The 24,873-nt window shown below is 47.2% G+C and overlaps 2 protein-coding genes across 8 annotated transcripts in view; one reads left to right on the top strand and one right to left on the bottom strand.

The window, feature by feature from the left end:
* Positions 1-3,667, top strand: part of DAGLB (diacylglycerol lipase beta) — a 31,720-nt gene extending 28,053 nt beyond the window's left edge. For all 6 annotated transcript variants that reach the window (XM_082429966.1, XM_082429964.1, XM_082429963.1 and 3 more), the window contains 2 exons: positions 182-423; positions 522-3,667. In XM_082429966.1, the coding sequence (XP_082286092.1) occupies positions 182-423; positions 522-720 (441 nt within the window). In that variant the 3' untranslated portion in view covers positions 721-3,667. The remainder of the gene's footprint in view (positions 1-181; positions 424-521) is intronic.
* Positions 3,668-4,058: 391 nt separating this feature from the next.
* RAC1 (Rac family small GTPase 1) lies at positions 4,059-24,170 on the bottom strand. 2 transcript variants are annotated; one of them, XM_082429996.1, is made up of 7 exons: positions 23,880-24,170; positions 14,950-15,021; positions 12,378-12,495; positions 8,373-8,429; positions 6,783-6,845; positions 5,880-6,039; positions 4,059-5,686 (listed from the first exon to the last, which is right to left on the bottom strand). In XM_082429996.1, the coding sequence occupies exons 1-7, from the start codon at positions 23,912-23,914 to the stop codon at positions 5,556-5,558; spliced, it is 636 nt and encodes a 211-aa protein (XP_082286122.1). In that variant the 5' UTR covers positions 23,915-24,170; the 3' UTR covers positions 4,059-5,555. The 2 variants fall into 2 exon arrangements, with proteins under 2 accessions (XP_082286122.1, XP_082286123.1); XM_082429997.1 differs by lacking the exon at positions 8,373-8,429 and having other exon boundaries at positions 23,880-24,159.
* Positions 24,171-24,873: the final 703 nt, after the last annotated feature.

Here is a 24,873-nt window from a genome sequence, read left to right as displayed (position 1 = left end):
AGAGAAACCTGAGTTTGGGCCCCTGACCTCCACACTCCTAAGATCCACGTTGAAAAACAAAGCAGCCAGGCTTCTGTGCTGTGGGGTTGCCGCCGCTAGCTCACGGGTCCCAGGAGGTCTCCGGGGACTGTGAAAGCCTCCCGGAGTCACACGCGCGCCGCCTTCTTGGTCTCGCCCTCAGTACAAGATCCTGCTGCGCGGGTGCTGGTACGAGCTCTTTGGAGGGCACCCCGAGGACCTGCCGACGGAGCTGGACGGGGGCGACCTGACGCAGCCTCTCCTCGGGGAGCGGAGCCTGCTGGCGCACGGGTCCCCGGCCTACAGCTTCTCCAGCGACTCCCCGCTCGAGTCCCCCAGCAAGTACCCCCCGCTCTACCCCCCCGGCAGGATCCTCCACCTGGAGGAGGTGGGCACTTCAGGGAGGTGAGTGCGGCGGGCCTGACGTGGTCAGTCACCCACCAGCGGTGAAGGGAGACTCACGGGGTGAGACTTGAAGAGATGCTCGGCTTTTCCTCTTTCAGGTTTTCCTGCTATCCTGCTGCTCGGTATAGCGTGAAGTGGTCACATGAGTCGGAATTCAGCAAAATACTCATCGGCCCAAAGATGCTAACAGACCACATGCCAGACATCCTGATGAGAGCCCTGGACAGCGTGGTGTCCGACAGAGCCGCCTGTGTTTCCTGTCCGACCCAGGGAGGCTCCAGCGTGGACGTGGCGTAACCAGGGCAACTGGGAGCTGCTCGGGCCGTGGACACCGCTCTTGTTCCGACAGTGACTTAACATCTGAGTGATTCCCACGATGCCCATATCTGGATGTCCATCGATCGGATTTCAGTGGTCTCCTAAATGACTGAGTAATTTGAGAAATACCTCTGACCACAATATTCACACAATCAGGAGCCAGGAGAGCACTGAGGTGACAGCCCCCCCGAGACTGAGCGGGCGTGACGCCCTTTCCTGTAGGCCCGCTGATTCCCGGGAGTCCCACAGCCAGGTTTAAGGCCCTAACGGATCTGTAGGCACCCGCCCCTCAGGCCACCTTTTCAGTGACAGGGTCCTGCCTTACGAGTTGGCACACAGGTGTGCAGTGTATTCTGCAAACCGGACTTTCCTGCCTGCACAAACTCAGTGTCAGTTGCGAGGGTGCAGACTGGGGTTCTGTCCTGGGTGGCACCAAGCGAGGGTCAGCCCTGGGCTCCGACTGGGGATCAGACGAAACCAGGTCGGGGAAGCGAACAGACTGCTGCGCCTGCCCTCCGAGTGCCCCGCTGCCTGGTCACACTGCTTGTTCCACCAGCCTCAGGGTGCTGGCCCGGTTCTCGTGGGATATTCGCGGAGGTCGGCCAGTGGATGCAGAGCGAGTTTAAAAAAAAAAAAAAAAAAAAAGCACTTACATATCATGAGTGCCTGCACAGCCATGAACTCTTCCAGTGGGTGTTTCTGGGCAGGTCTATTTTACTGGGTAGTTTTACAACAGTCCTGTTTTAAACATCTTTTTTCTGTCCACTGTAAACAACAAAATGGAGTCTTAAGTTTTCCTGGAGCTCTGGCTAAAGACTGAAGGTTGCCCAGGCGTCTGACTGCACTCCACCCCCGATCCAAACCCTGTAAAGTGACAGTGATGGGATTCCTTCAGAAAGCATAAACCCACAAGGACGGTGGAAGAAGAGACAGGAACAGGGAGATGGCCAGAGGTAAGCGGACTCCTGGGTGAAGTGGGGAAGGAAAGACAAGAATAAATCCGGTCTACAAACCAGATGCCCAGGGACCTCGGACCCGGGCGTGACGCAGACAGCGGGGGACCGGCCAGAGTGACGGCTGGAAGCAATCTGGCTCCTCGCTTGCTTCAGGGTAGAGGGGGCGCTGGGCACCAGCGCAGTAGAACAACTCCTCCCACTTGGCTCCCAGAACCTTCAAGAAGATGCTCCAAGGGAATCAGACCTCTAGGGATACCTGCCCCCTCAGGGCCTAGTAGCTGTCATAGCCATACCACCTCAGCTTTTGAAAACCTGCAAAGGTCTCTGACTGAAATGCCGCGGTAACATCCAACTGCTACAAGTTTCGTTTCTAAACATAATTCCTGTACGTTCCTAGCAGCAGAAAGGAAAGTGATCTCCAGCACGTTGACCCACACCGCCCTGGCATGACCCACCTACGTGCTCAGTGTCTGGTCTGCTTTTTAGTTTTCAGTGTTCAAGCACGAGCCAGGGATTGCCAGACACTTGGGGAACAAAGGACCAAAAGAAACAGACACGGGAGAAGCTTCAAACCCTCCCAGCTACATACAGCTTGGGAACAGAAAGAGTGCTGCAACCACAAAACTGATCCACAAGGCTGAAAAATAGTATTTAGGGAAAAAAGAACTCCTGGACATGAAAAGTATAAAAAACGAAATCAAAAGCAGCTGGGAAAGCGATACCTGAATAATGGGAGACAAGCTTACAGACAGAACAAGCCCACCAAGCACAGGGTACAGGAGACAAAGATCCACCCAGGACATGAAGACACAGGGCAGACCCCACAAGACGTGGAGATAAACGTACCGCCCCCTGCAGTGCAAACGGCCAAGACGACGGGAGAGCTGCCTTCAAGAAGCCAAACAGAAGTTATTTCCAGCCTGGAATTACAGACCCCGCCAAAAAGTGTCAGGTTAGAATGAAGTTATTTTCAAAGATACAAGTGCTCAAAAACATAGATCACCCACATACTCCTCAGGAAGCTCTTGGAGAATCTGTCCATCAAGGTGAGAAAGTAAATTAGAAAACAAGGAGTTAAGATGTAGAAAATAAAAGATCAACACGTAAGAGAAGTGGTGGTCAGAGGGCTCTGTGCCTTTAGGGAAATGAAAACTGATAAAACACATGATACGTCCGAATGTCCTGAGATTTAGACAACAGATGGAAAAGTCACAGTTAAGTTAATCAAGTACATAGAAAACAACCTAGTACTCGAAAAGAAACCAAAGTTGTGCAGGAAAGGCAGATCCTGTTACTACGTGGCTCGGCCCTGAGCGTTTACGTGGCAGCGGTAATGCAGATGCTGAATAACAGCGCCAACCCGAACAACTGTACTGAAGGGGTGGGAAAGGTGTGTCGAGGCTGGGGTTACGGCTGGTTAAGAGCTACTGCATCCCCACCGGGGAGGGGACGTCGTCGGTGGTGGCTGGAACTGAAAATCCAATGGAGCACACAGCTTAGCCTGAGCCCCGGGGAGGGGAGGGGCTGACAGCTCAATCAGTCACCAATGGCCAGTGACTGAATTGAAGCCTCCAGAAAATCCGAAGGGACCTGGTTTGGAGAGCTTCCGGGTTGGTGAACACGTGGAGATGTGGGGAGAGCCATGCACCCAGGGAAGCGCCCAGCCCTGCCTCCATACCTTGCCCTCTACATCTCTTCCGTCTGGCTGTTCCTGAGTTACATCCTTTTATGATAAACCAGTGATCTGGTAAGTAAAAGAGACAAAAGCAAGCATATGCTTTAGACATGTGAAGACAAGTATGAAGAATTACCTAAGAGAACTCAAAATAGGTGCCTCTGGGGAGGGTGCGAGGGGGGAAGACTGTTTTTGTGGCAAACCTTTAGATTTGGTCTTTAAACTGCATTATTTATCTTTGGTTAAAAAAAATAATAACTCTTCCAAGCAATAAAAAAGAAAATTTTTAAAACTGTTTCTAACATGAACTGTTAATAAGTTTAGGCTCCAGAAAGGATCTTAAAGTCATATCGTCAGTCTCCACCTTACCAGGCTGCCAGCTCGGGTTCCAACATCTGCATCTTCGGCCCAGAGCTCTGGCCCGAGATGCTGACACACGTCCCTGCATGGACATCACATGAGTCTCGCCAACATTCGCCAGGTCTCAAACCGAACGTCACTCAACGCCCCCTCTGTTTGCTGGCTCCTCCATCTTCTCCCCGTAGAGGGACCGCTCCCTGTCCCCCCCACCACGAAAACATGCGTTGGAAATGAACATCCAACGACCCAGGGTTTTACAGGGAGGCAAACAAACGCATACCCCAGCAGGTGGTTCCCCAAGCTCTCAAGAAGTCCAGTATTACCAATCATGATTCAAGGATTTATTAAGTCATACATGCAAAACATACTGCTAATCGCATTAGCAAAAGATCAATGTAAAAACACTCCACAATTTTGCAACTGTCAATTTAAAAAATTTTGTTCTAGTGGTTGAAAGGTCCAAGCTCGTATTCTTGCCAGTGGGTAAGTTGTACAGAACTTCGTTAGCACGAGCACGGGGTTGACAGAACCTCACACACCCCAAGGGACATCGTTAGGGCAAGGAAAGGAAGCGTGTGCACGCTGTGAGGCAAGAGGGGGCAGTGTTGTTAGTCCAGGTGCAGTGTCGGTCATCCGGCAGGGTTTACAGTTTAAGAATATCTAAGTATTTTAAAAACTGTAAAGCTGCAACATAGGATTTTTACACCTAGTTACTAGAAAACCAAGGAAAGCACTTACTAGCTTTGGATAAGGTAACATGAAAACAGGAATGCACTTTTACTAATCTACAAAAAAATTTTTCTAATGCATATTCAGAACGATTTTATAATACAAGGAGGCATATTGCTCGTTAAGAAGGGGTTCTATAAGAAAAGCACTTACTAAGTTAGCAACTATGAAAATGATGAGGTCAAAGATGGATTAAATGCCCACTTTCAGGAGGGATGGGCACGTTTAAGGAAAAGGAAAAGCTTAAGAAAACACTTACTGATAATACCGACCTTTCTTCATCATCGACTGCATTTGACAGAAATTAACCTTTTAAAACGTTTACCCGTGACACTTTTAATAGTTTAATTATTACATATACAATGTAGTGTAAATTAATCTCCATATTTTGTTAAAATACTGTCTTCATCCTCTGATCACAAGTGTTCCACACACGCCACCCGGCGCACCCACGGCCAGAGCAGAACGCTTCATGGGAGGGAGCACGGGAGTAAGAGCTCTGTTCCAAATCTCACAAAATCTAATACACTAATTTGTTTTAAAAATCTCACTACGAAATCAAAAAGATTGATCCAAAGAGCTGAGCTGTTACACTCGTTCGTTATGATGTACAGTGTTAGGTAGGGAATGTGGGCTGGCCAATCAGGATGCATTAAATGGCAACGTTTCAGGAAGGAGGCTGTACTGCTCTTCGTCTGAAACTCATTAGCGAGCGTCTGCATCTCCTGCCTCAGCAGCTAGTCTCTTCCAGACAAAGGTCTTTGAACAGTTTAGTGCTTAGTGTTCTTAGCCCAACAATGCAACTTAGTTCACAAGGTATTTTGGCAACTCTTAATCTGAGCAAGAATAGGGGCTTTGAAAAATAAGGCTTTAAGGAAGCTTGTCATTTTAGGGCTAAACTTTAATAGAATGTGAAAGTTTGAACTCTTACACTTTAAACAAACAAAACCTAGAAATTACTGATTGGTTCAAAACGGTTTTATGGAAAAACTGATCTGTAACAAAAACTTGGCATTGAGTGCGAAGGCTCCACCGTTTGAGCAAAGCGTACAAAGGGTCCTGGGGGACGGGACAGGCGGGAGGGGCCCGGACATTCACAACAGCAGGCATTTTCTCTTCCTCTTCTTGACGGGGGGCGGGCAGAGAACCGCCCGGATAGCTTCATCGAACACCGTCTTGAGACCTCGCTGCGTGAGCGCCGAGCACTCCAGGTACTTGACGGCACCTGTGGGAAACACAGCCTCACCCTCAGATCAGAACGGGGGCGCCCCCCACCCTGACATGGCACCGAGGGCCCTGCTCTGCGGGGTCCCGAAAGGCAAGCCAGACCCCGAGTCCACTTCCCCAGGCGGGACTGCAGCCTCCATCACGAAAATAAAAACGTGGGCAAAGCAGACATGACAATGGGGGTTCCATACCGATCTCCTTGGCCATGGCCAAGCCCTGCGGGTAGGTGATGGGCGTCAGCTTCTTCTCCTTCAGTTTCTCAATCGTGTCTTTATCATCCCTCAGATCAAGTTTCGTCCCCACCAGGATGATAGGAGTGTTGGGACAGTGGTGTCGCACTTCAGGGTACCACTAGGCACCAGCAGAGGAGGCAGTCAGCCTCTCCTTGGGAACCGCCCTCGCCTGAACTGTATCCACACAGGGGCCCAACTGCGGCAACCACCCACTTGGTCTCCACGTCCCCTCGCCTAGCTCACACCCTCCAGAACCACTGACCGGCTGCGGGGTGTGCCCAGCCCGCCTGGAGCCTGGGACTCACGCCCCTACTGACAGCTCGACTGGTCTGTGAGAGAGGAGAGAGGAGGGACGACCCCCACCCTCCTGCCCCCCGCAAACTACTTTGTTTTTGGTAAAACAGGCCAGGTTCTTAGGTCATCTCAAAATCCCTTACGTATTCAAGGATGAGAATAAAACTATCTGGACCCAGGTCTCAGCTCTACCGCCATTACCCCCACCAGACACGTCCCCGATCCCAACTGAAGGGCCTCTCACCCGTCATTTTCACTACGTTCATGAAAGATGCCAGAGTAGAAAGTATGGTCATTATTTTTATTAGACCGACTCCGAAGTGCTTCATTATTTTAACCAGGAACACGGCACTTCTGAATCAGACCTTGAGACTTTAGAACTGCATACTCAAGTCATGTACCTAAAAAACTGATTACTTATGTAAAAAAATTACCTAAGTAGTAGAATTACTAAAATCAACTTAAATAACTGAAAGTTTCTATCAGTAAATGGTATTTTATTTTTTAATGTTTCTTCTTGAGAGTGACATTATGTAACAAAATATTTTCCTAAAAAATCCCACTTACCTTTGCACGAACATTTTCAAATGATGCAGGACTCACAAGAGAAAAGCAAATCAAGAATACATCCTATAAAAAGAAAACACAGGAAGGTGTTCAGAAAATGGTCTTACAGTGAGGAATGCACTTTGCTTCCTGAGTGCTGCTGGGAGGGAAGCATGGGACCAGGGCATACGCTGCGCACCAGCAACCGTGGCGCAAGCCTTCTCTCCGACACCCCTGCAGTGTGGTCAGACGCTCCCAGACCAGAACCAGCACGTGAAGCACCAGTTACCAGTGAGAAGGGGAATGGAGGACGAAATATGCTAGAAGTTACTCGAGGCTACAGAGAGACATCAAATTTAGACCCCTGGGAGGCCTCTTTTCCATCCTTCCCAACTCCCACTGGGAACTAACTTAATGCTCTGTCACTACACGGGGACAAGAATGAGTGTCAGGTCCTATGGCAATATTTCTATAAAACTTGGTTTCCGTCCGTCAAAAGCAGTTTCAAATTAAAAACTGTTATCCTCAAATGGTATGCTTTTCATTACGCTCCCATCACAATCTTAAGTACAAACAATTTTAGATGGTCACTGGGTTCCAATTAAACTGCTTCTTAAAGAACTGCCGTCAGAGTCCCAGGCACAAAGCCGGGTCTCAAGAATTCACTAAACAGGCACGTCCCTCTGGGAGGGAGGACGATCTGGTATGTAAGTGGCGTCTTGCCAGCTGTCAGAGCTTCTCAGACCCAAGCAGGGCCTCCGGAAAACTTGCACCGTACTGTGTAAAAAGTGAAATTTGGGACTTCCCTGGCAGTCCAGTGGTTAGGACTCCACGCTTCCACTGCAGGGTGGAAAAGGTCTGATCCCTGGTCCAGGGAACGAAGATCCCGTATGCCACGAGGCGTGGCCAAAAAAGAAAAAGGGAAATTTAAATATTTACCCATATTAAAAAATGCCTAAGAGTTTCTAAAATGCTAGATTTATGAAACACTTTCCTGGAAAAAGGCAATTAGGCTACTCTGTGAAATGCACACAATTCCCAAGTTAACACTTTCGATCATCCAGCTGATACCTTGTACCTGAAAGGGAAGAAACATCCCACACAATAGCTTTTCGTAAATGACACTGAAAATGCTAGCACATGCACAAGCTTGTCCAAGAATCACCACAGCATCTCAGCACCTGGGCTGATCACAACATCTCAAAGCAGGGGTGGGTTAGCTCACCAGCACCGTGCAGCCTCGCCCGACAGGCCCTGCACCGGACACCAAAGCGGGAGGAAGGAGGGCCCGCAGCGTGGTTAGTCCCGCTCCCGCCAAGCACTTGGGCCACGTGAGCTGCAAGGTAGAGCCCTGCACTCCTTCCCCAACCAGCCTGGACAGGGGCCCTTTCACGACAGCCGCTCCTGTCCCCTGGGAGGGGGAGGAAAGCAGTTCACACACTGCTCTGATTCAAGCCAGTAGGCAAACTGTCAGGCAAAACCCCAACCTTGAGTGCGTTAAATATAAAACACTCAAGGAACGTGAGGCTCAATAGGAAATCCTAGGAAAACTAAGTGAAATGAGAGAACAGATAAAGCTTGAAACTGAAGTCGATTGAAAGTTTTACATACGGCAATCGGCTTGTCTTTGCCCCTGGAGGGTATATCCTTACCATACGTTTCTCCAACCTAGTAATGCATGAGAACTTTGTTTGAGTTTAGTAAAAGGTGAGAAGAAAAATCAATATAACCAGTTACCTATTCTTCATCTGAATTTTGTCTCAACCCTCCCAAGGGATCTAAAAGCAGATGATGACCTAGCAGGTCTATAACGCCAGGCGCTGCTGAATCACTCCGTCACCCAGTGAAGGTCAGAGACGGTGGAGACCGAGGCGCGCCTTCAACCTGTGGTGGCACAGGGAGGTTCCTTCCCCAGCATGAAGCCCATGGCTTCTGCTCAGCAAGGACGTGCCAGAGGGGTGTCCCACCCTCAGCGAGGGCGTCCATCAGCAACGACACACCTCTCAAAGCTCTCCGGCCAAGTTCTCAGACAGGAGCCCAGCTGGAGCCAACAGGAGACGTGGCCGTCTGCACAGCAGGCCTCTCGGCCGAGACGCTGTCCAGGAAGGCGGCCGGGTGTGAGGGCTGTGACCTCACGGGTGCGCGGCTCAGATTCAGGGACCCGCTCTACTGAAAGGACAGCGCTGCTCGCGCCCCCCGTGTGCATGCAGGGGCCGCCCAGAAGTGACCGCACTTCCAGCGTGTATCACTGTGCTTTCAATTCACTCCTCTGTTCCAATAAGAACTGAAGACTTGCTCTTCAGCAATAGAGAACCTGGAATTCTAGAATCAAGAGAAAGACGGCGAGACAACTATTTTAATTTCATCTTACTCAAGCTTCTCCGATTTACAATTTACAGCGAATGTTGAAGTTTCTCTAACTACCCTGATTGAATCTATGGGTTATTTTTGAAGCCTGGTCCTCCCAAGACCTTGAAGTGATGCCAAAGCTTCGTTGTGATACAGGGACTCATGGGGATCGGCCACAAAAACTCAGCTTCAAAACAGCCTTTAACCACATCTGTTCTACCCTTTTCCATCTTTCAGAACATCTTTCTGATGGAGAAGAAACCTGCTGTCCGTCCTACGTTAACGTGACACCGCCTGCCTGTTCCTTCCTCTTCCTTCTGCCCCAGCCCAAACGTGGCTTGAAGAAAACGCCTCTGGCGCTTCTGACGACTAACGTCAAGCGCCCGGTCCCTCCCACCTCTGCTCTCCGACCTGACGCCCCACACGGCGTTCGCGCTGTCCTTCTGCCCTCAGCCCTCCTCACAGGGTCACTCCCGTGCCCTGGAGCGGCGTCATTCCTCCTGAGCTGCTGTCTTGGGTCTCAGGCCCATCTCCCTTTGGGTTTGAAGGCTACTCTCCCTCTGTGGCGGCCTGCCCTCCCCACACCGGACGCCCCTGGGCCTCCACCGACCTCGACTCCCGTGCCGCAGCCCGATCTCCCTCACAGGCCCCAAAATGACAGCAGCCCTTGGCGCTCCGGCCCGCCCGCCCGCCCGCCTGCCAGTGGAGCCGTCTGCAAACGGACCAGCCTCTCCCAGGAGAATGAGGGGGCTGGACCTCACCGCTCCGAATGATGACCCCGTGCCCACCACCTTTTGGAGAACCAAGTGGAAACTAATGGTTTAAACAGTTTTAACTCAGCTCCACAGAGGATGCCAGGATTAAATGACCACAGGAAACACATGTCTCTTTGTAGGTCACGAAGGCCTAGAGAGTGGGGAGATCCTGGCATGAAATCACCCAGCTGGCCCTTCAGGAGCGGGTCAGGGCAGAGTCACGGATGAGCCACAGAGACAGGCCTGCAAACCAGAGACCGGGTTTCATTTAGTACAAAGCTCAGAGGTTTCTCTTTGCCAAGAAGAAATCCAGGTGCCAGCCTGTCACTTCCAGGGTCTGCTCCTCCTGGCAGGACAGCATGGCCCAGGAAGGAGACCCTCCAGGCCCCAGCATCTCAGCACTCGGGGCGACCTTCAGTAGCCAAGATAACCCTCTCGTCTCCAAAGGAGTCCAAGCAGGCACAGCTTTAACCGCTAGTTGGGTGCCCACCCCTCTCTGCTCCTAAGCTGGCGAGGGGTGGGTTACACACCGCGGTGCAGGTCCACTGCCTTCCCCAGATGGGATGTGAAAAGTTCAAGTCCTGGCCCCGAAAGGACAACACCCACTTGAATTTCAGGCCTCACACACTACAGCCTGATTCAATGTGTCACGTATCTAGGTGTTCTTCAGCATGCAAAGTGCGGATCCTGCCAAGTCACCTTGGACTTACTGCGAGTGACCGCCTCAGAGGAAGAAGCCGCACCCCGCCCTGGACCCCCCGAGTCACAGCAGATGGTTCTCATTTCTCAGTAGTGACACGCCGCCCTCCCAGATGTATCCAGTTGACTGGGGACTCCTACTCTACCACTCGATGCAGACGCCTTTGAAACCTGGACTCAGCAAGCACCCACTGGGGACAGAACAGTTTCCTCAACTATTCTACTGAAAAATACTGAAGAATTCGAACCATTTGGTGACTATGGGCTGATTTTTAATACGTAATCACAGTTAACTTTTACCTGGAGATTAACTGAGAAGCCAGCCAATTCAAGCCTCCCATTTTATGGTTTTGGTCTTTGTTTAGCACTCTTCCCAGAATTCAGCTAAAGGACAATCAGCAAAAATCCACAGCTCAAAGAAACTGTGCTTGGACTTCCCTGTGGTCCAGTGGTTAAGACTCCACACTTGCCATGCAGGGGGTGTGGGTTCAACCCCTGGTCGGGGAACTAAGATCCCGTATGCCGCGGACCAAAAAAAGAAAGAAAGAAAGAAACTTGGCAATTCCTCTAGCAGAAAGCAAATGGAAAAGACAGTAAGTTTTGCTTGGAAAAAGCCGTATTTCAAAAACAAAAAACAAGATTTGGGTAGACTAGGACTAATTAACTCTTCACTCACACTCCCCCCCAGAACAAAGTGATAATTAAATCAGTGCAAGGGCAGAGGCCTGCCTTCTCCGGGATGTTTCCCTGACCCCAACCCCTCTGGCTGCCCGGCTCGCTGCGAGCAGGTCCGGCATCTTCCTCTCCTCTGGATGCAGCTCGGAACCGAGGGCCTCCCCACATCTACCAGCACAGCTACACAAACACGAGCAGGAGCCCCAACAGCAGCGACTCGCCCGGGGCTGTGCTGCGTGCTCTACGCTCTGCATCTCTCCTCATCCAGCCCTGCGAGGAAACGGGGCAGGACTAGAGGTGAAGAAACCTGCCCGGTCACTCTCGAGGAAGGGAGGGCGGAATTTGAACCCAAGGAATTCGCTCAGCTGCCTCTGTGCAAACTGCCCTGGCCAGTTAGTCACTAACTCTCCAGAGCTGTTTTAAAAAGCACTTTTAAAACAAAGAACAGACATGTTACAAGAAGCAAATGATACAAGTAAGACAACTGCTTATTGAGAGAAAAGTGGCTTCTGACCATGTCTCCACCAGCTACAGCTCCGTATAATTAGCTCTGGTAACGAGACAAGCTACTAGCAGATACGCAAGCAAACCCAATCTAACAGTTTTCTGACTGGACACAGTGGACACATGTTTATAAAGCTAAAACCTCAATCTACATTGAGAAGATTTAGGTACTAAAGCTGCAAAAAACGAACATGTATTTTATAGAAAAACAGTATTAAACCTGTAAGATTAGTTACTAACTTGATCTAAAGAAACCTTAATCTTCACTGCTTAATTTGATTCTGTGGTACAAAACTGTCACAAAGCAAACTAATCTGGAAACTAATTGCTCTTAAAACTATTTAGCCAAAACAAAACAGTACCTATTTCACACGGCTGTCCTAAAACTGTCCTAAAACTACACGGAAGAATGTAAAACGCACAGCGCCATAGTTAATAACTGGTAATGCTCAAAAAATAAAAACAAACAAAACCCTGGTTTGCATCTAGGCGGATATTCACTATGGAACTAATTTAACGTTATTATTACTCGATATACCCAGAAGACAGCAATATAAGCAAATCGAGGTGATATGAATTAATTAAATAATCAGGAATTGCGAAGGACAAACTACACATCAGTCGTGCTCCTTACCGTCTGCGGATAGGAGAGGGGGCGCAATCGGTCATAATCTTCTTGTCCAGCCGTATCCCACAAGCCCAGATTCACCGGTTTTCCATCCACCATAACATTGGCAGAATAGTTGTCAAAGCTGTGGGACAGAGCGAAAATGGTTAGTCTCTAGCCGTGCAGCACAAGGCACAGACCTGGGAGCTGAGTGGTGCCCAGGCTGGGGTTGCAGGCGCAGAGAGCTGAGGAGGCCGAGGCAGGCCCAGAGGCGGCCAGGCCAGCAGATGCCCAGCCCCGCCTGCAGGTGCGCGGCGAGGCCTCCCGAGAGCTGAGAAGCAGAGGGAAAACGGGAACTGGAGTGTAAGGGAAACAAAGGCAGCACTTGAGAAAAACACCCGAGAAACAGGAACAAGCTACTAAATTTAACCAAAACAAGTCACTGTCAGCAATAAAGACCTGCTTGCCTTTAATAAAGAAAACATTAAGGTTTTTCTCCCCAGGAAGAAATAAAGTATAAAATTAATCCCTCTTTCAAACCCCACGTGTTGACTTTTCCATGTCCACGTGTGAGTCGTTCTCAGGGGGCACGCCAGGGCGGCTGCACTGGCACTGTTTCCAGAACACCCCCCCACACACACAAGCTGAGCCCTGGTCATCCACCCTGCGACCAAAGTGCAGGGTAACGCAAAGCAAACTGGATCTGAGAAGCTATTGTGTAACGTTTTCAAAGTGAGTTCACACAGGTATTTAAATTAATTTGAGGCTGCTACACACAAATTAGTTTAACTATAAGAGGAGGAAGCCTAGAAGGCCTACAGGCTGACAGGGGGAAAATAAGGTTGACATTAAAAAATTACGGCGAGTACCATGGAGTAGCTCATTAAAATCTGGCATCACAAGGTAAACCAGGGCAAGTGCCAAGCAGAATACAACACATCAGCCTTTAAAATAGAATTCTAGAATTAATTTTTGCATACTTAAGACTAAAACTTAGGATCTTACTACACTGTGACAGCAAAGTCATGGTCTGAGTAAGTTCCACTGTGATTTATAAAAGTTAATGACCAAACCAGCTTTCATAAAGAAAAGGTCTCATATGCTGTATTTCTGCTTCAGCGGGAAGATGATAGATTATTCAAAACAGTACTGGGACTTTTTTTTTTTTCAACCTGTGAAGAAGAATCAGGCTCCTGCCTCATACCATACCAAAAAATAAACTCTAAATGAATGAAAAATAAAAACTTCACCTACAAAAATCCTACAGAACATTTTTAATAAGACATTAAACTCAGGGAAAAGGCAGAATGGCATGTTTACATAAAAAAACAGAGGACACCATAACAAAGTTCAAAGACAAATGAGAGACAGAGGGATAAATATTTCTCATATACACAAGTTCCATCAGTAAGAAGAATTTTCAGTGGAAAAACAAGCAAGGGATTTCAAAAGGCAATTCACAGAAGACTAGTATACATGGACAGTAAACATTCAAAAGATTTTAACCTCACCGGTGACCAGAAATGCAAATGATGAGGTCACTTTTTTCAGCTCATGTTAACCACAGTATGTGTGAAGGGGGTGTTTCCGTCACAGCTGCTCAAAGTGACAGCCTTCGGGACAGCAGCTGTGTAGCATCTATCACAGAGTAAAGTGTCCCTTCCTTTGCTTTGCCACAGTTCCTCTAATTATCCATCACATGTGCACAAAGACACGTGCAATGACGTTGAGCCAGCCCTGTTCGCAATGCCAAGTGACCAGTGGTTAAGTCCGCTACAGCACTTCAGTCAGTAACAGCTGTTAATGATTTAGCTCTAGCTACATGTGGAGATTAAGAAAGTCCCCACCATAAATTCAGGACAGTGTGATCCCACTTAGATTAAAACACACACAGGACACCGAGATGTACCTGTTGTGTCTGAGGGGGTGAGCACGGTGGGAAGTGAGGCGTTTCCTCTCCACCAGCACCGCAGCCATGAGGACAGAGCTCCCGGCCGCAGGGCGGTGCGTGACGAGGCTCCCTGGTAACCCCATCAGCAGAAAAGCACTCTTCCACCCCCGCCCAGTTCTGCTGCCAACAGGGAATAAGCAGCTCAGTAGCTGATTCCGTCCTCCCATCTGTCCCCCCACTCTACACTCCACCTCGCACACACACCCTGGTTTCAATTCCAAAGCCCAATAACTCAACAGTGACATGTAACCGTTGGATTACTTGCCAGAAAAGGCCAATTAAACCATAATGGAGTATTTTGTTCCAGTTCCTTGACCCTTCACACAAAGAGCCCAGAAAGCCAAACTTATCCGAAACTCTTATATTATCCAGTCTCTGTACTTCACAGTTGGTTTAACCTTCACTTCCTGAATATCTAAAAACCAATTAGGAAAGCTGTGTGCTTCATCACTGTGCAGAAACTTTACATTAGATTAAGTATTTTTTAAAAGTCCAAATACCTTATAATGAGACCTCAGTGATTGAGAGGAAAATTAATCACATCTGTTTGCATAAGGATTAAGAAAGGCAGAGCAGAACAAAGGTCAAGGGAATCCAAAGCAACGTATCACAGACAAGTTAATTTCCAGTTTAACTCAAGATACTTACACAGTGGGGATATACTCTCCAGGAAAGGCATTGGTCGTGTAACTGATCAGGAGGCAAGTTTTACCTACAGCTCTAAAGAGAGAAAAAAATGGTGTAAGTTGCTTAGTCAACATGAATGCAGTCTTAGATTTCATTATTCGGTGAAAATAACTTATAGAAAAATCAAGAAGTACACATCAAGTACTTAGCCCTAAAAAGTTTCTATAACCTTTTATTTAACACTACACATAGTTTTATCCTGAAATTTAAAGTAAACAAACTAGAACTACTCAGAAAGGCAGAGTCCAGAGGCTTCACACACTGTTTTGGCTTTAGGTATTAGCACTAGTAGTCAAGAAATACTTATTAATAAGCACAAGGTGGAACAGGAACAGTATTTTAAATTGATTGATTGATTGATGGCTCTGTTGGGTCTTCGTTGCTGCGCACGGGCTTTCTCTAGTTGCGGCGAGTGGGGGCTACTCTTCGTTGCAGTGCACGAGCATTTTGGTGACTTCTCTTGTTGCGGAGCACGGGCTCCAGGCGTGTGGGCTTCAGTTGTTGTGGCATACAGGCTCAGTAGCTGTGGCTCGCGGGCTCTAGAGCGCAGCCTCAGTAGCTGTGGCGCACGGGCTTAGTTGCTCCGCAGCATGTGGGATCTTCCCAGACCAGGGATGGAACCCGTGTCCCCTGCATGGGCAGGTGGATTCTTAACCACTGCACCACGAGGGATGTCCCCGGGAAAAGTATTTTTAAACTGAAAGTCTCTTCTGTGAAGATCTCTAGAAGGCTTTCATCCAAGAATCTGCAAATCTATTCTCAAATTATTTTGATGAATACTAATATGCAAACATAGCTTTCCTCTCCAGCTTCCATTTTGTTGCTAAGTAATATATTTTGCTGCCTCCGAGTGGCAGCTCAAATCCCACCACCTTCCTAAAGCCTTCCCTCTGGCCATCAGTGACAACTGTTCTCTAAGGAGAGTGCTTAGTCACCAACCACCACACACAACTGCTCTCACTTTAATTCATCTGCATTCACGTGCCACCTTGCCACATCCTCACATCCCCCATAAACTTTTAGAGCAGCTAACACATTACGTCCCAGACATATTAATTAATGGCTCAGGGACGCTGGAGTAAACTTCCCAAACAGCTGCAAAGAGGAGAAGTAACAGAGAAGAGTGTAGAAATACTCCCGAGACAGGAGGGCCTCCCGCACAACTGGAAGCAGATACAGTGTGCCAGGGCGGTGATGAAAGTCTCCCAACCACCTGAAAATTTTTTCAAGGGGATATCACCTAAAAATTAAGATGATCACTGCACCAGTAGCCAACACACGTTCTCCAAATTTGACAACATTCACAGGGTGGCTTCAGGGGCTTCTCAGAGTCCCTGGCCTCCCAAGGGCTCACCAAATAAATGCTCCTTACATGGGCCCATCTCCCTGCTGTTCCCTGTTGGCTCACCAAGGTCACGAGATACACTGGAGTTCTGAGTCGAAAGATTTTGTTGTTCAATCTCAACTACTACTATAAATTAGGACTCACCATAAAGAAGTTAAGTGCTTATCTATTTTCCTTGCACTCTTAGCAAAAACCTCTCAATAAGAGCAGATTACAGGCCCAGGCGGTCTTGCCAATACTTGCTGCACTCAACATTATCAAGGTTTAACAAAAGCTGGAACTCCCTCACCCCAAAGACCTCATAGTCAAACATGACATCATCAGGAGCTAGCGTCCAACTCCTAAAGGCCTTCTAAACAGAAATGACTCAACAGCCATACATTTTGTTAAAAGCTTAGAATGTTAAAAAAAAAAAAACCTGAATGAGTAGGAGTCTGAGATATCTGAAGTCATTGTCCCGGATGTGCGACCCATAGCCAACTCTACCACTTACTGGCTGGAACTGTTTAAGTTTCAACTTCCTTATGCCTCAGTTTTCTCAATTGTAAGATGGATGCAAAACTACCAACTCCATCACCAAACTATTGTGAGCATTAATGCAATTTCAATCAATACCAGCAAACTGGGTGCTATGCCGGAAGTACACTAGGTGCTAAAGATACTGCAATGAACAAGATCTCATGGAACTTATGCAGTTATTAAACTAAAAAATGCAAAATGCAGTCATTACATAAAATTATAGGTGTGGTAAGTGTTACTAAAGATGCTCTGGAAATTTACAGCAAAGGGATCTAACCTAGTCTTGGGGGCAGAAGAGGCAGCAATGTCATTGAGACTGATGAGTCGGGACACAGCAAGGAGGAACATTCTAGGCAAACGCAACAGCACATGGGGAGGCCCAGACTACAAGAAGCCCAGTAAAACTGAAGGACGAAGAAAGAAGGGGGAAGTGGCAGAGGGAAATCTGAAGAAGTTGTCCTCTCTTCTCGTTAAGGGCCTGGAACTTGATCCTACTTGGGAAGTAACAGAGGATTTTAGTTGCCGAGAAACCATTAGATTTGCATTTTTAGAAGAAGCCTCTGATGACAGTGTGGAAAGAGGACCAAAGAAGCTGAAACTGGAGGCTGAAAACAAGGAAGCAGCTGCCACTGTGTTCCAGGAACCAGCCCTGGTGGCCTGGACCGTGGAGGGGGTTTCAGGGTGCAGAGAAGTGGGCCACTCCAAGAGCTACCGAGACGTGGGGAAGAACAAGCGTGGCTTGGCAAGGGGCTGGATGTGGTAGCTGAGGAAGAGAGTGGACTCTAAGGCCATGATAAGTGAATCTCTTTGCAAAATTACAAATGTTGCTGTGTAAAAATGTTAATAGTTATTGCCTCTTAATGTCAAAGATAAGAAGCTCTAAAAGTTTTAACTGTTATGTTAAAATATCAGTTTCACTTCAAGACCCTGTCCTAAGTCTCTCCTATATGTATGAGGAACAAAGCCATCACTATAAATACCAGCAACTGTGTTTTAAATGCTCCAAAATTTCTTTTCCTGAAACTCCACCTTCAGCTGAGGCTTCATCTTTTGAAAGGTTTAACTGTAAAGAATTCTACTGGCATCACCTAATAATAAATGAAATTTTATTACCAATCATCATTTGCTAAAAAGCTGTATTCTATAAGAAAATTAGTAAAGTATAAAATTCTGACTTTTTAAATAAGTACATGTCCAACCTTTGATTTAAATGTTTACTTAATTTTAAAAAACAGATAAAAAGCAAAGGTTATTTACCTCCCATTAGTGTATTTACTCACCACTTTTAAACACATTCCATAAATAAATGGTAGAGGCCAAAGTCAACATCGGCTCAGACAAAGTCACAGCTTTTCCCCACAGAAAGAATGGAAGCAGTTATTTGGTCAGTCTTGACTGATGCTGCTGCATAATTTCTGGAAGTTACTATTTGCTTTGGAATTTCCAATTTTATATATTTAACTATTCGGTTCGGTCTCTTTTTAATCTTTGAAAGATGCTGTAACTCTAGAAAGTGAACATGAGTCTACTAGAAGAACATTCACATAAACACATTTTTTTTTTTTACTTAAGTATCTTATTTGTGATAATCGCAACTGTTACTAGCTCTTTTACGGGTTACAAAGTTGACAATGTAGATAGAAAATATTTATTTAAGTTTTAAGTGACAGTGAGTCATCACACAACATTTTAATCTAATGGCAATTGAGCACATTTTTTTTAACCTATCTGTGCTTCTGCTCTATCTTGTAGAAATAATCAAGACCAAAGCCGGTAAATTATGTTCCTGCTACGTCCTTTATTTTTCAATTAGGAGAACCTCAAGGAAAACCTTTCCTTAAAAAATTTTCGGTAAACTTCAGTGTTACTTCCTGAAACCTATAAACCAAAACTTAAAAGCACATAAAAATCGATAAATCTAGAAACACTGGCAATTTCCTCACGTTAAAATGTAAGGGATGGGGCTTCCCTGGTGGTGCAGTGGTTAAGAATGTGCCTGACAACGCAGGGGACACGGGTTCGAGCCCCGGTGCAGGAAGATCTCACGTGCCGCGGAGCAATAAAGCCTGTGAGCCACAACTACTGAGCCCATGTGCCACAACTACTGAAGCCCATGCGCCTAGAGCCCTTGCTCTGCAACAAGAAGCCACTGCAATGAGAAGCCCTCGCACGGCAACTAAGACCCAATGCAGCCAAAAATAAAATAAATTTTTTAAAAAAAGTAAGGGATGGACTTCCCTGGCAGTCCAGGGGTTAAGACTCTGTGCTTCCACTGCAGGGAGCATGGGTTCGAGCCCTGATAGGGGAACTAATAAGATGCCACACACCACCCGGAGCAGACAAAAAAAAAAAAAGAAAGAAAGAAAGAAAAGAAAAAGTAAGGGATTCAGGAAACTCAAAAAGAAGAAGATTCTGCATTGCCTTAAAAAAATAAAAAAAATAAATTGATCTTAGTAGGACAGAAAAACCAGATTTCTCCAATGACTACTGTAAACCAAAATAAGGAGCCTGTATAGCTGTCTGAAAGTACCTAGATCTTTTTTTCCCCAGTTTTATTGCAGTATATTTTACATACAGCACTATATAAGTTTAAGGCGTTTAACAATGATTCAACTTATATACACCATGAAATGATTACCACAATAGGTTTAGTGAACATCTATCATCTCTTAAAGGTACAACATTAAAGAAATAGAAAAAAAATTTTTTTCCTTGTGATGAGAACTCTTAGGATTTATTCTCTTAACAACTTTTATCTATAACATACAGCAGTGTTAATTACCTTTATCATGTTGTACATTACATCCCTAGTACTTATTTATAACTGGAATTTTGTTCCTTCTGACTCCCTTCTAATTCCCCCTCCCCTAACCCCTAAAAGTACCTAGGATCTTAAGAACAAATTAATAGAATGTAGTGGAATGTGAATTATAAGTATCAAATATATATTTATACTTATTGCACTAATGAAAGACCCTGAATGAAAGTCCTCAATTTATGCCAAGAAATGGGTTTTGGGGACTTCAGTTATACATTTACTGAAGACACCAGGTCTTCAGTAAATGTATAACTACGCAGAGAGTAAGTTCAGAAAATTTATGGATTAATAGAGCAATTCAGTGCTACAAAAACACAAAACCCTAACTGAAATTCTGATGTTCTGCCACCAACAGGGGACATTCCAACCAACTTACAGAAAGCCAGTCATTATCAGCATTGGAGGCTTCAAAAAGTTCAGATTCTCAACACTGAAGTTACTAGAACACTCAAGGCTGAAGATGCCACCTACGACAGAGTTCAAATCTGAAGCAGCCGTTACTCCAGACTGTCCTTCTAGAACCACCAAGCCTAACCCTGGGATAGCTGATTATATGGGTCAGCTAAAGATGCAGAGTTCAAAACCAAGAATTTATATCTGTGTGTCACCCCCATTCTCCTTCCAAAATCAACTTCTGTATCATATCCTCTTAAACTACTGCCCCCAAATGGGAACATGTTCCCATGTGATAAAGCAAATAGAGCAAACTGTTGATTACAGAATCTAGGTGGTGGGTATATGAGTGTTCACTGCACAATTCTTCCAACTTTTCCATGTTTGACATTTTTCACATTAAGATGCTGCAAGAAAAAATTCCGTCTGGTGACATGTGGTAACTGCCCTGGTAGCAGGATCCCTGGTAAAACATCTCCTTTCTAGGAAGACTACAATTCTAAGTTAGAGCTACCTGATGATACAGAGGTGAAAAAGTAGGAAGTACGAACACATTAACTGATTAATGCAAAAGACAGATTATAAAGGGCGGCTTTAAGGTTTATAAAAATGGACTCCTGATACTCCTTCACTGAACCCAACCCCAAACTTTTAGCTGGAATTATCACCTGAAATTAAAACAACAACAACAACAAAAAACACATTACACAGAATTTTACCAACCAAGATCAGATTCAAATACTAAACATAAATTTGGAAGGCAATGCAGAAACTTGAACTCATGGATCACGCCATTACTGCTTGTTCAGTGGAAGTAGGCAGGAGCTGGTGTACATTCCTATCAAGATGACATCATGGAAGGCATTTATCATGCTCAACTAAAAAAATTCCTGGACAGCAATGTCTAAATCGGACACTGGGCTGGAGAGACCACTAGCGCCACCTGGAGTGAAATGGGGGGCGGGGGCTCAAGTCACTCACCCGCAGCCTCCCAGTCAAGCAAAGCCGAAACAACGCACAATTAAAAGTGGCTGTTCAGGACCTCCCTGGCGGTCCAGTGGTCAGGACTCTGCGCTTCCACTGCAGAGGGCACGGGTTCGAGCCCTGGTCCGGGAAGATCCCGCATGCCTCGGAGCAGCTAAGCCCGTGCGCCACAACTACTGAGCCCACACTCTAGAGCCGGCAAGCCACAACTACTGAGCCCGCGTGCTGCAACTACTGAAGGTCGCGCGCCTAGAGCCCGTGCTCCGCAACAAGAGAAGCCACCGCAATGAGAAGCCCGTGCACCGCAACGAAGAGTAGCCCCCGCGCGCTGCAGCTAGAGAAAGCCCGTGCATGGCAACGAAGACCCAATGGAGCCAAAAATTAATTAATTAATTTAAAAAAAACCAATGTCAGAGGCAGAAGCTAATTTCTAAAAAAAGAAGAAGAAGAAGAATATAGGCTAATTGGTGCTAATTATAATAGTTATGACAGAGCCTTTAACCAGAATTCCCAAGAATATTTTTAAAATAAGGAAGCCTCCAATTTGTGGAATCTCAACCAGTTTGCCTTCCCTGCTTAAACTGCCCCTAACTGCCTGAAATTCCACAACATTAAGCAACTTTCACGCCACAAAATTTAGACCCGCACTTACAGCTTTAACAATTTTTTAATAAAACATTCCCACCAGGAGTATAGTTTATTCAGATAAAAGCAGAAAAATATTTTTGATGGGAAAAGTATATACCTAGATTTTTCACTTAAGCCTTGTCTGCTACGTTATTCCTAATTTAAAGTAATACAGCTCAATTTTTTTCGTAAAGGTACATTTCACTTCTAATGTCAACATCAATGTCAAATACAGTACTAAAAAACTGACAGAAAACTCCAGGTCACCGTGTTTTACGCCTAACACTCCTTCCACAGAGCCTAACAGTGCCTCAGAGTAATAAAAACAGCAATAATAATAAAAATACTGGCAGCTGGCACTCACTAAGCACTCAGTAGGGGCCAGGCACCTGTGAGGCACTTAATATCCAGCATCTTGTTTAATCCTCACAATTTCCCCTTGAGGCACCTCTCTTGGGGGACGAGTGATACGCTCAGCGTTTCCCCATAAGTGGCGAGGTGGGGATATGAAGGAAGGATCCAGATCCCACAGTAGGCATTCAACAAGTATTTGACTAGATAAACAAGCCAAGGCAAACAGTAGAGGTCCACAGTCTGTAAGTATAATTAAGTAAACTGAATATGTCTGCTGTGCTTATGTTTTTAAATTTTTCAAATAAGAATATTACATTCTAGGATTAGAAATGGATTATCAGCAATATGACTTAAAGAAAACTAGTATGTATTACTGATTCCGCATTCTTAATTTTTAAAGGAAATTCAGATAATTTAAAATGTTCCTAAGACAGTGACATATGCTCAGTTAATTCAGTAGCAAAAGGATCAAAACTTCATTTAAATGAATTTAGTGATTTCACTGTTAAACCAATTAACTGAACATTTTCCCCCAAATTAAAACTTTCTTTTAAAGGGTTAAAAAAACCCCACAAAACTACTATACATATTCCTAAATAGAAACTTACAATTTTTAATTATATAGACAGAACTATGAAGTGTCAATAATCTTTCACATTTGTGAGCCTGACAAATCACACAGAGGGCATCTTTTTAAAAAAATCAGTTGTCTGATTGTCCTTCATGGATCTGAATTAGTTATAGAAACAAGTCAAATGCCTTATTTACAATGATCTAAAGAAACCGAGAACTCATAAATTCATCGAGAGGCATAAAAGCAAACCAGCCCTTATAACAAGTTTAGGGTACAGGGATGCCAGAACTCTTCGTTCGACTTTACAAGACTCCAAATAGGTACCAGTTGCATTCTGACTTTACTGCAACTGGTAGTAAGTATTGGAGCTTCCTTGTTAACGTTCCTGTACTCGAGCCACGCTGAGACGCACGATTTTGCTCGGATTACACTGAGATTCTTGTTTCCAGGGGAGGAAAAAACTGCCTAAGACAAGTCTTCCTTTAGGGCCGGGAACCACCACAGACAGTAGTGAAAAGAACTGCCTTGAGTCACAGGGCGGCCCGGCTCAGCGAGGCTGTTCTGCTACATCCCAAACCTTAACGCATGAAGCGAAAGCCAGCTTTTTCTTCTTTTTTTTCTTTCCTTTTTTTTTTTTAATGTATGATCACACCACGTTCCGAGAAAGGAACCGTCTTAAGCACACCCAGCTCCTCGCAGCTAGAAATCCTAAAAGTTTCCCCACCTTAATAGCAAACAGAGAGTCCCTTAAAAAATCAGAGAAGTGGCTTAAGTACAAGCGGAAGGCACCCCCTGGCGAATCAGTTTAGGATCCACCCCCAACCAGCCCGTGCACATATTCCTCCCCTACGACCGAGCTGGGACCGCCGGGACCCACGAAAGGTCTCAATGAAACTCGAGAGGTTAATGGGAAAATCAAGAGGGGGTCCTTTTTTAAGAAAGGCAACTCCCTAAACCCACCCCAACTACAGGCAAACGAGGGAGGGTGGCGGCCCGGGGCGAGTTCTGCCGGGCGGTCAGCGGGCCGCGGAGAAAGCGGGAGGGTGGAGTTCACTTTCCCTCCGGCTGCCGATCGCCGACCCCTCCCTCCTCCCCCCCCCCAAAAAAAAAGCCGGAACCAGGCCCGCGCCGCCCGGTCCCGGGGAGGGTGGCGGCCCACGCCCCCCGCCCGGGAGAGGCCCGGCCAGGCCCCACGCCAGCTCGCGGCGCCCGCCCGCCCGCCAGGCCCCTAGCCCCGGCCCCCGGCCCCTGACCCCCGGGCCGGCCCGCGCACTCACCCGTCTCCCACCACCACACACTTGATGGCCTGCATCTGGGCCGCTCTCTGGGCCGCGGCGGCGGCGGCGGGCGGGCGCTGAGGCGAGGAGCGGAGAGCTCGGGGCGCGGCGGGCGGGCGGGCGCGCGGCTGCGGGCGGCGGGGCGCGGGGTGCCGGGGCCGCTGTCCACGCCGCCTTGCCCTCCGCCGATGGGAAGCCGGAGCCCAGCAGCAGCCACCACCCAAAGCTGGGGAAAACTGCAGAGAAACAGGAAATGGCCGCTCCACTCACATCCGGCCTCCCCTCCCCCGCCCCGGCGCCGCCGCTCCCAGGCTCCGGGGCGGGGCCGCTCCCGCCCGCGCGGCTCCCGGGGTTCCTCTAGGCTTCGGGGACGCTCGGGAGCTCTCGGGAGGGCTCGGGAACGCTCGGGAACGCTCGGCTCCGGCCTCCGGGAGCCGGGCGCGGGGCGGGCCGCCAGCCATCTTTGTGCGCTCCGGCCGCGGTCCTGGCCCCGCCCCGCCCGCCCAGGTCGGCCTCGAGGGGGGCCCCGGCTTCCAGGTGCCGGCTCCCCGCGCCCGCGGCCAACTCCTGTCGGGGACCGCCCAAGGGGTGGACATCTGTTCTTTGTGATCCCCATAACTTAGGTTATGACAAGGCCCTTCTAGAAAATTCGCAACCTAGAACTATAAAGGAAAGACCGTACACGGTACCATTAATCAGAGATAACTAATGTTCATTCAGACAAAAATAGGTTGAACTTTCCTCCTTTGCATATGCATTTTCTAGTTATTCTTAATTATTTTTATTTTTAAAATTAATTTATTTATTTTTGGCTGCGTTGGGTCGTCGTTACTGCACGCGGGCTTTCTCTAGTTGCGGTGAGCAGGGGCTACTCTTCGTTGCGGTGCGCTGGCTTCTCATTGCGGTGGCTTCTCTTGTTGCGGAGCACGGGCTCTAGGCACGTGGGCTTCAGCAGTTGTGGCTCGCGGGCTCTAGAGCACAGGCTCAGTAGTTT

Source organism: Balaenoptera physalus (assembly GCF_965194825.1).
Source record: "Balaenoptera physalus genome assembly, chromosome: 16".
NCBI classification, from domain to species: Eukaryota; Metazoa; Chordata; class Mammalia; order Artiodactyla; family Balaenopteridae; genus Balaenoptera; species Balaenoptera physalus.
Note: the sequence above shows the minus strand (reverse complement) of the source record. Positions and strands in the feature narration are given on the sequence as shown.

What these genes read in the sequence shown, in the direction of transcription:
- RAC1 (XM_082429996.1), bottom strand. Translation starts at nt 23,914, where the DNA reads ATGCAGGCCATCAAGTGTGTGGTGGTGGGAGACGG. An exon ending in TGTGTGGTGGTGGGAGACGG is followed by an intron (nt 15,022 to 23,879) that starts GTGAGTGCGCGG and finishes TTCTCTCTTTAG; the next exon opens with AGCTGTAGGTAAAACTTGCC. An exon ending in GCAAAGACAAGCCGATTGCC is followed by an intron (nt 6,846 to 8,372) that starts GTATGTAAAACT and finishes TTCTTTTTATAG; the next exon opens with GATGTATTCTTGATTTGCTT.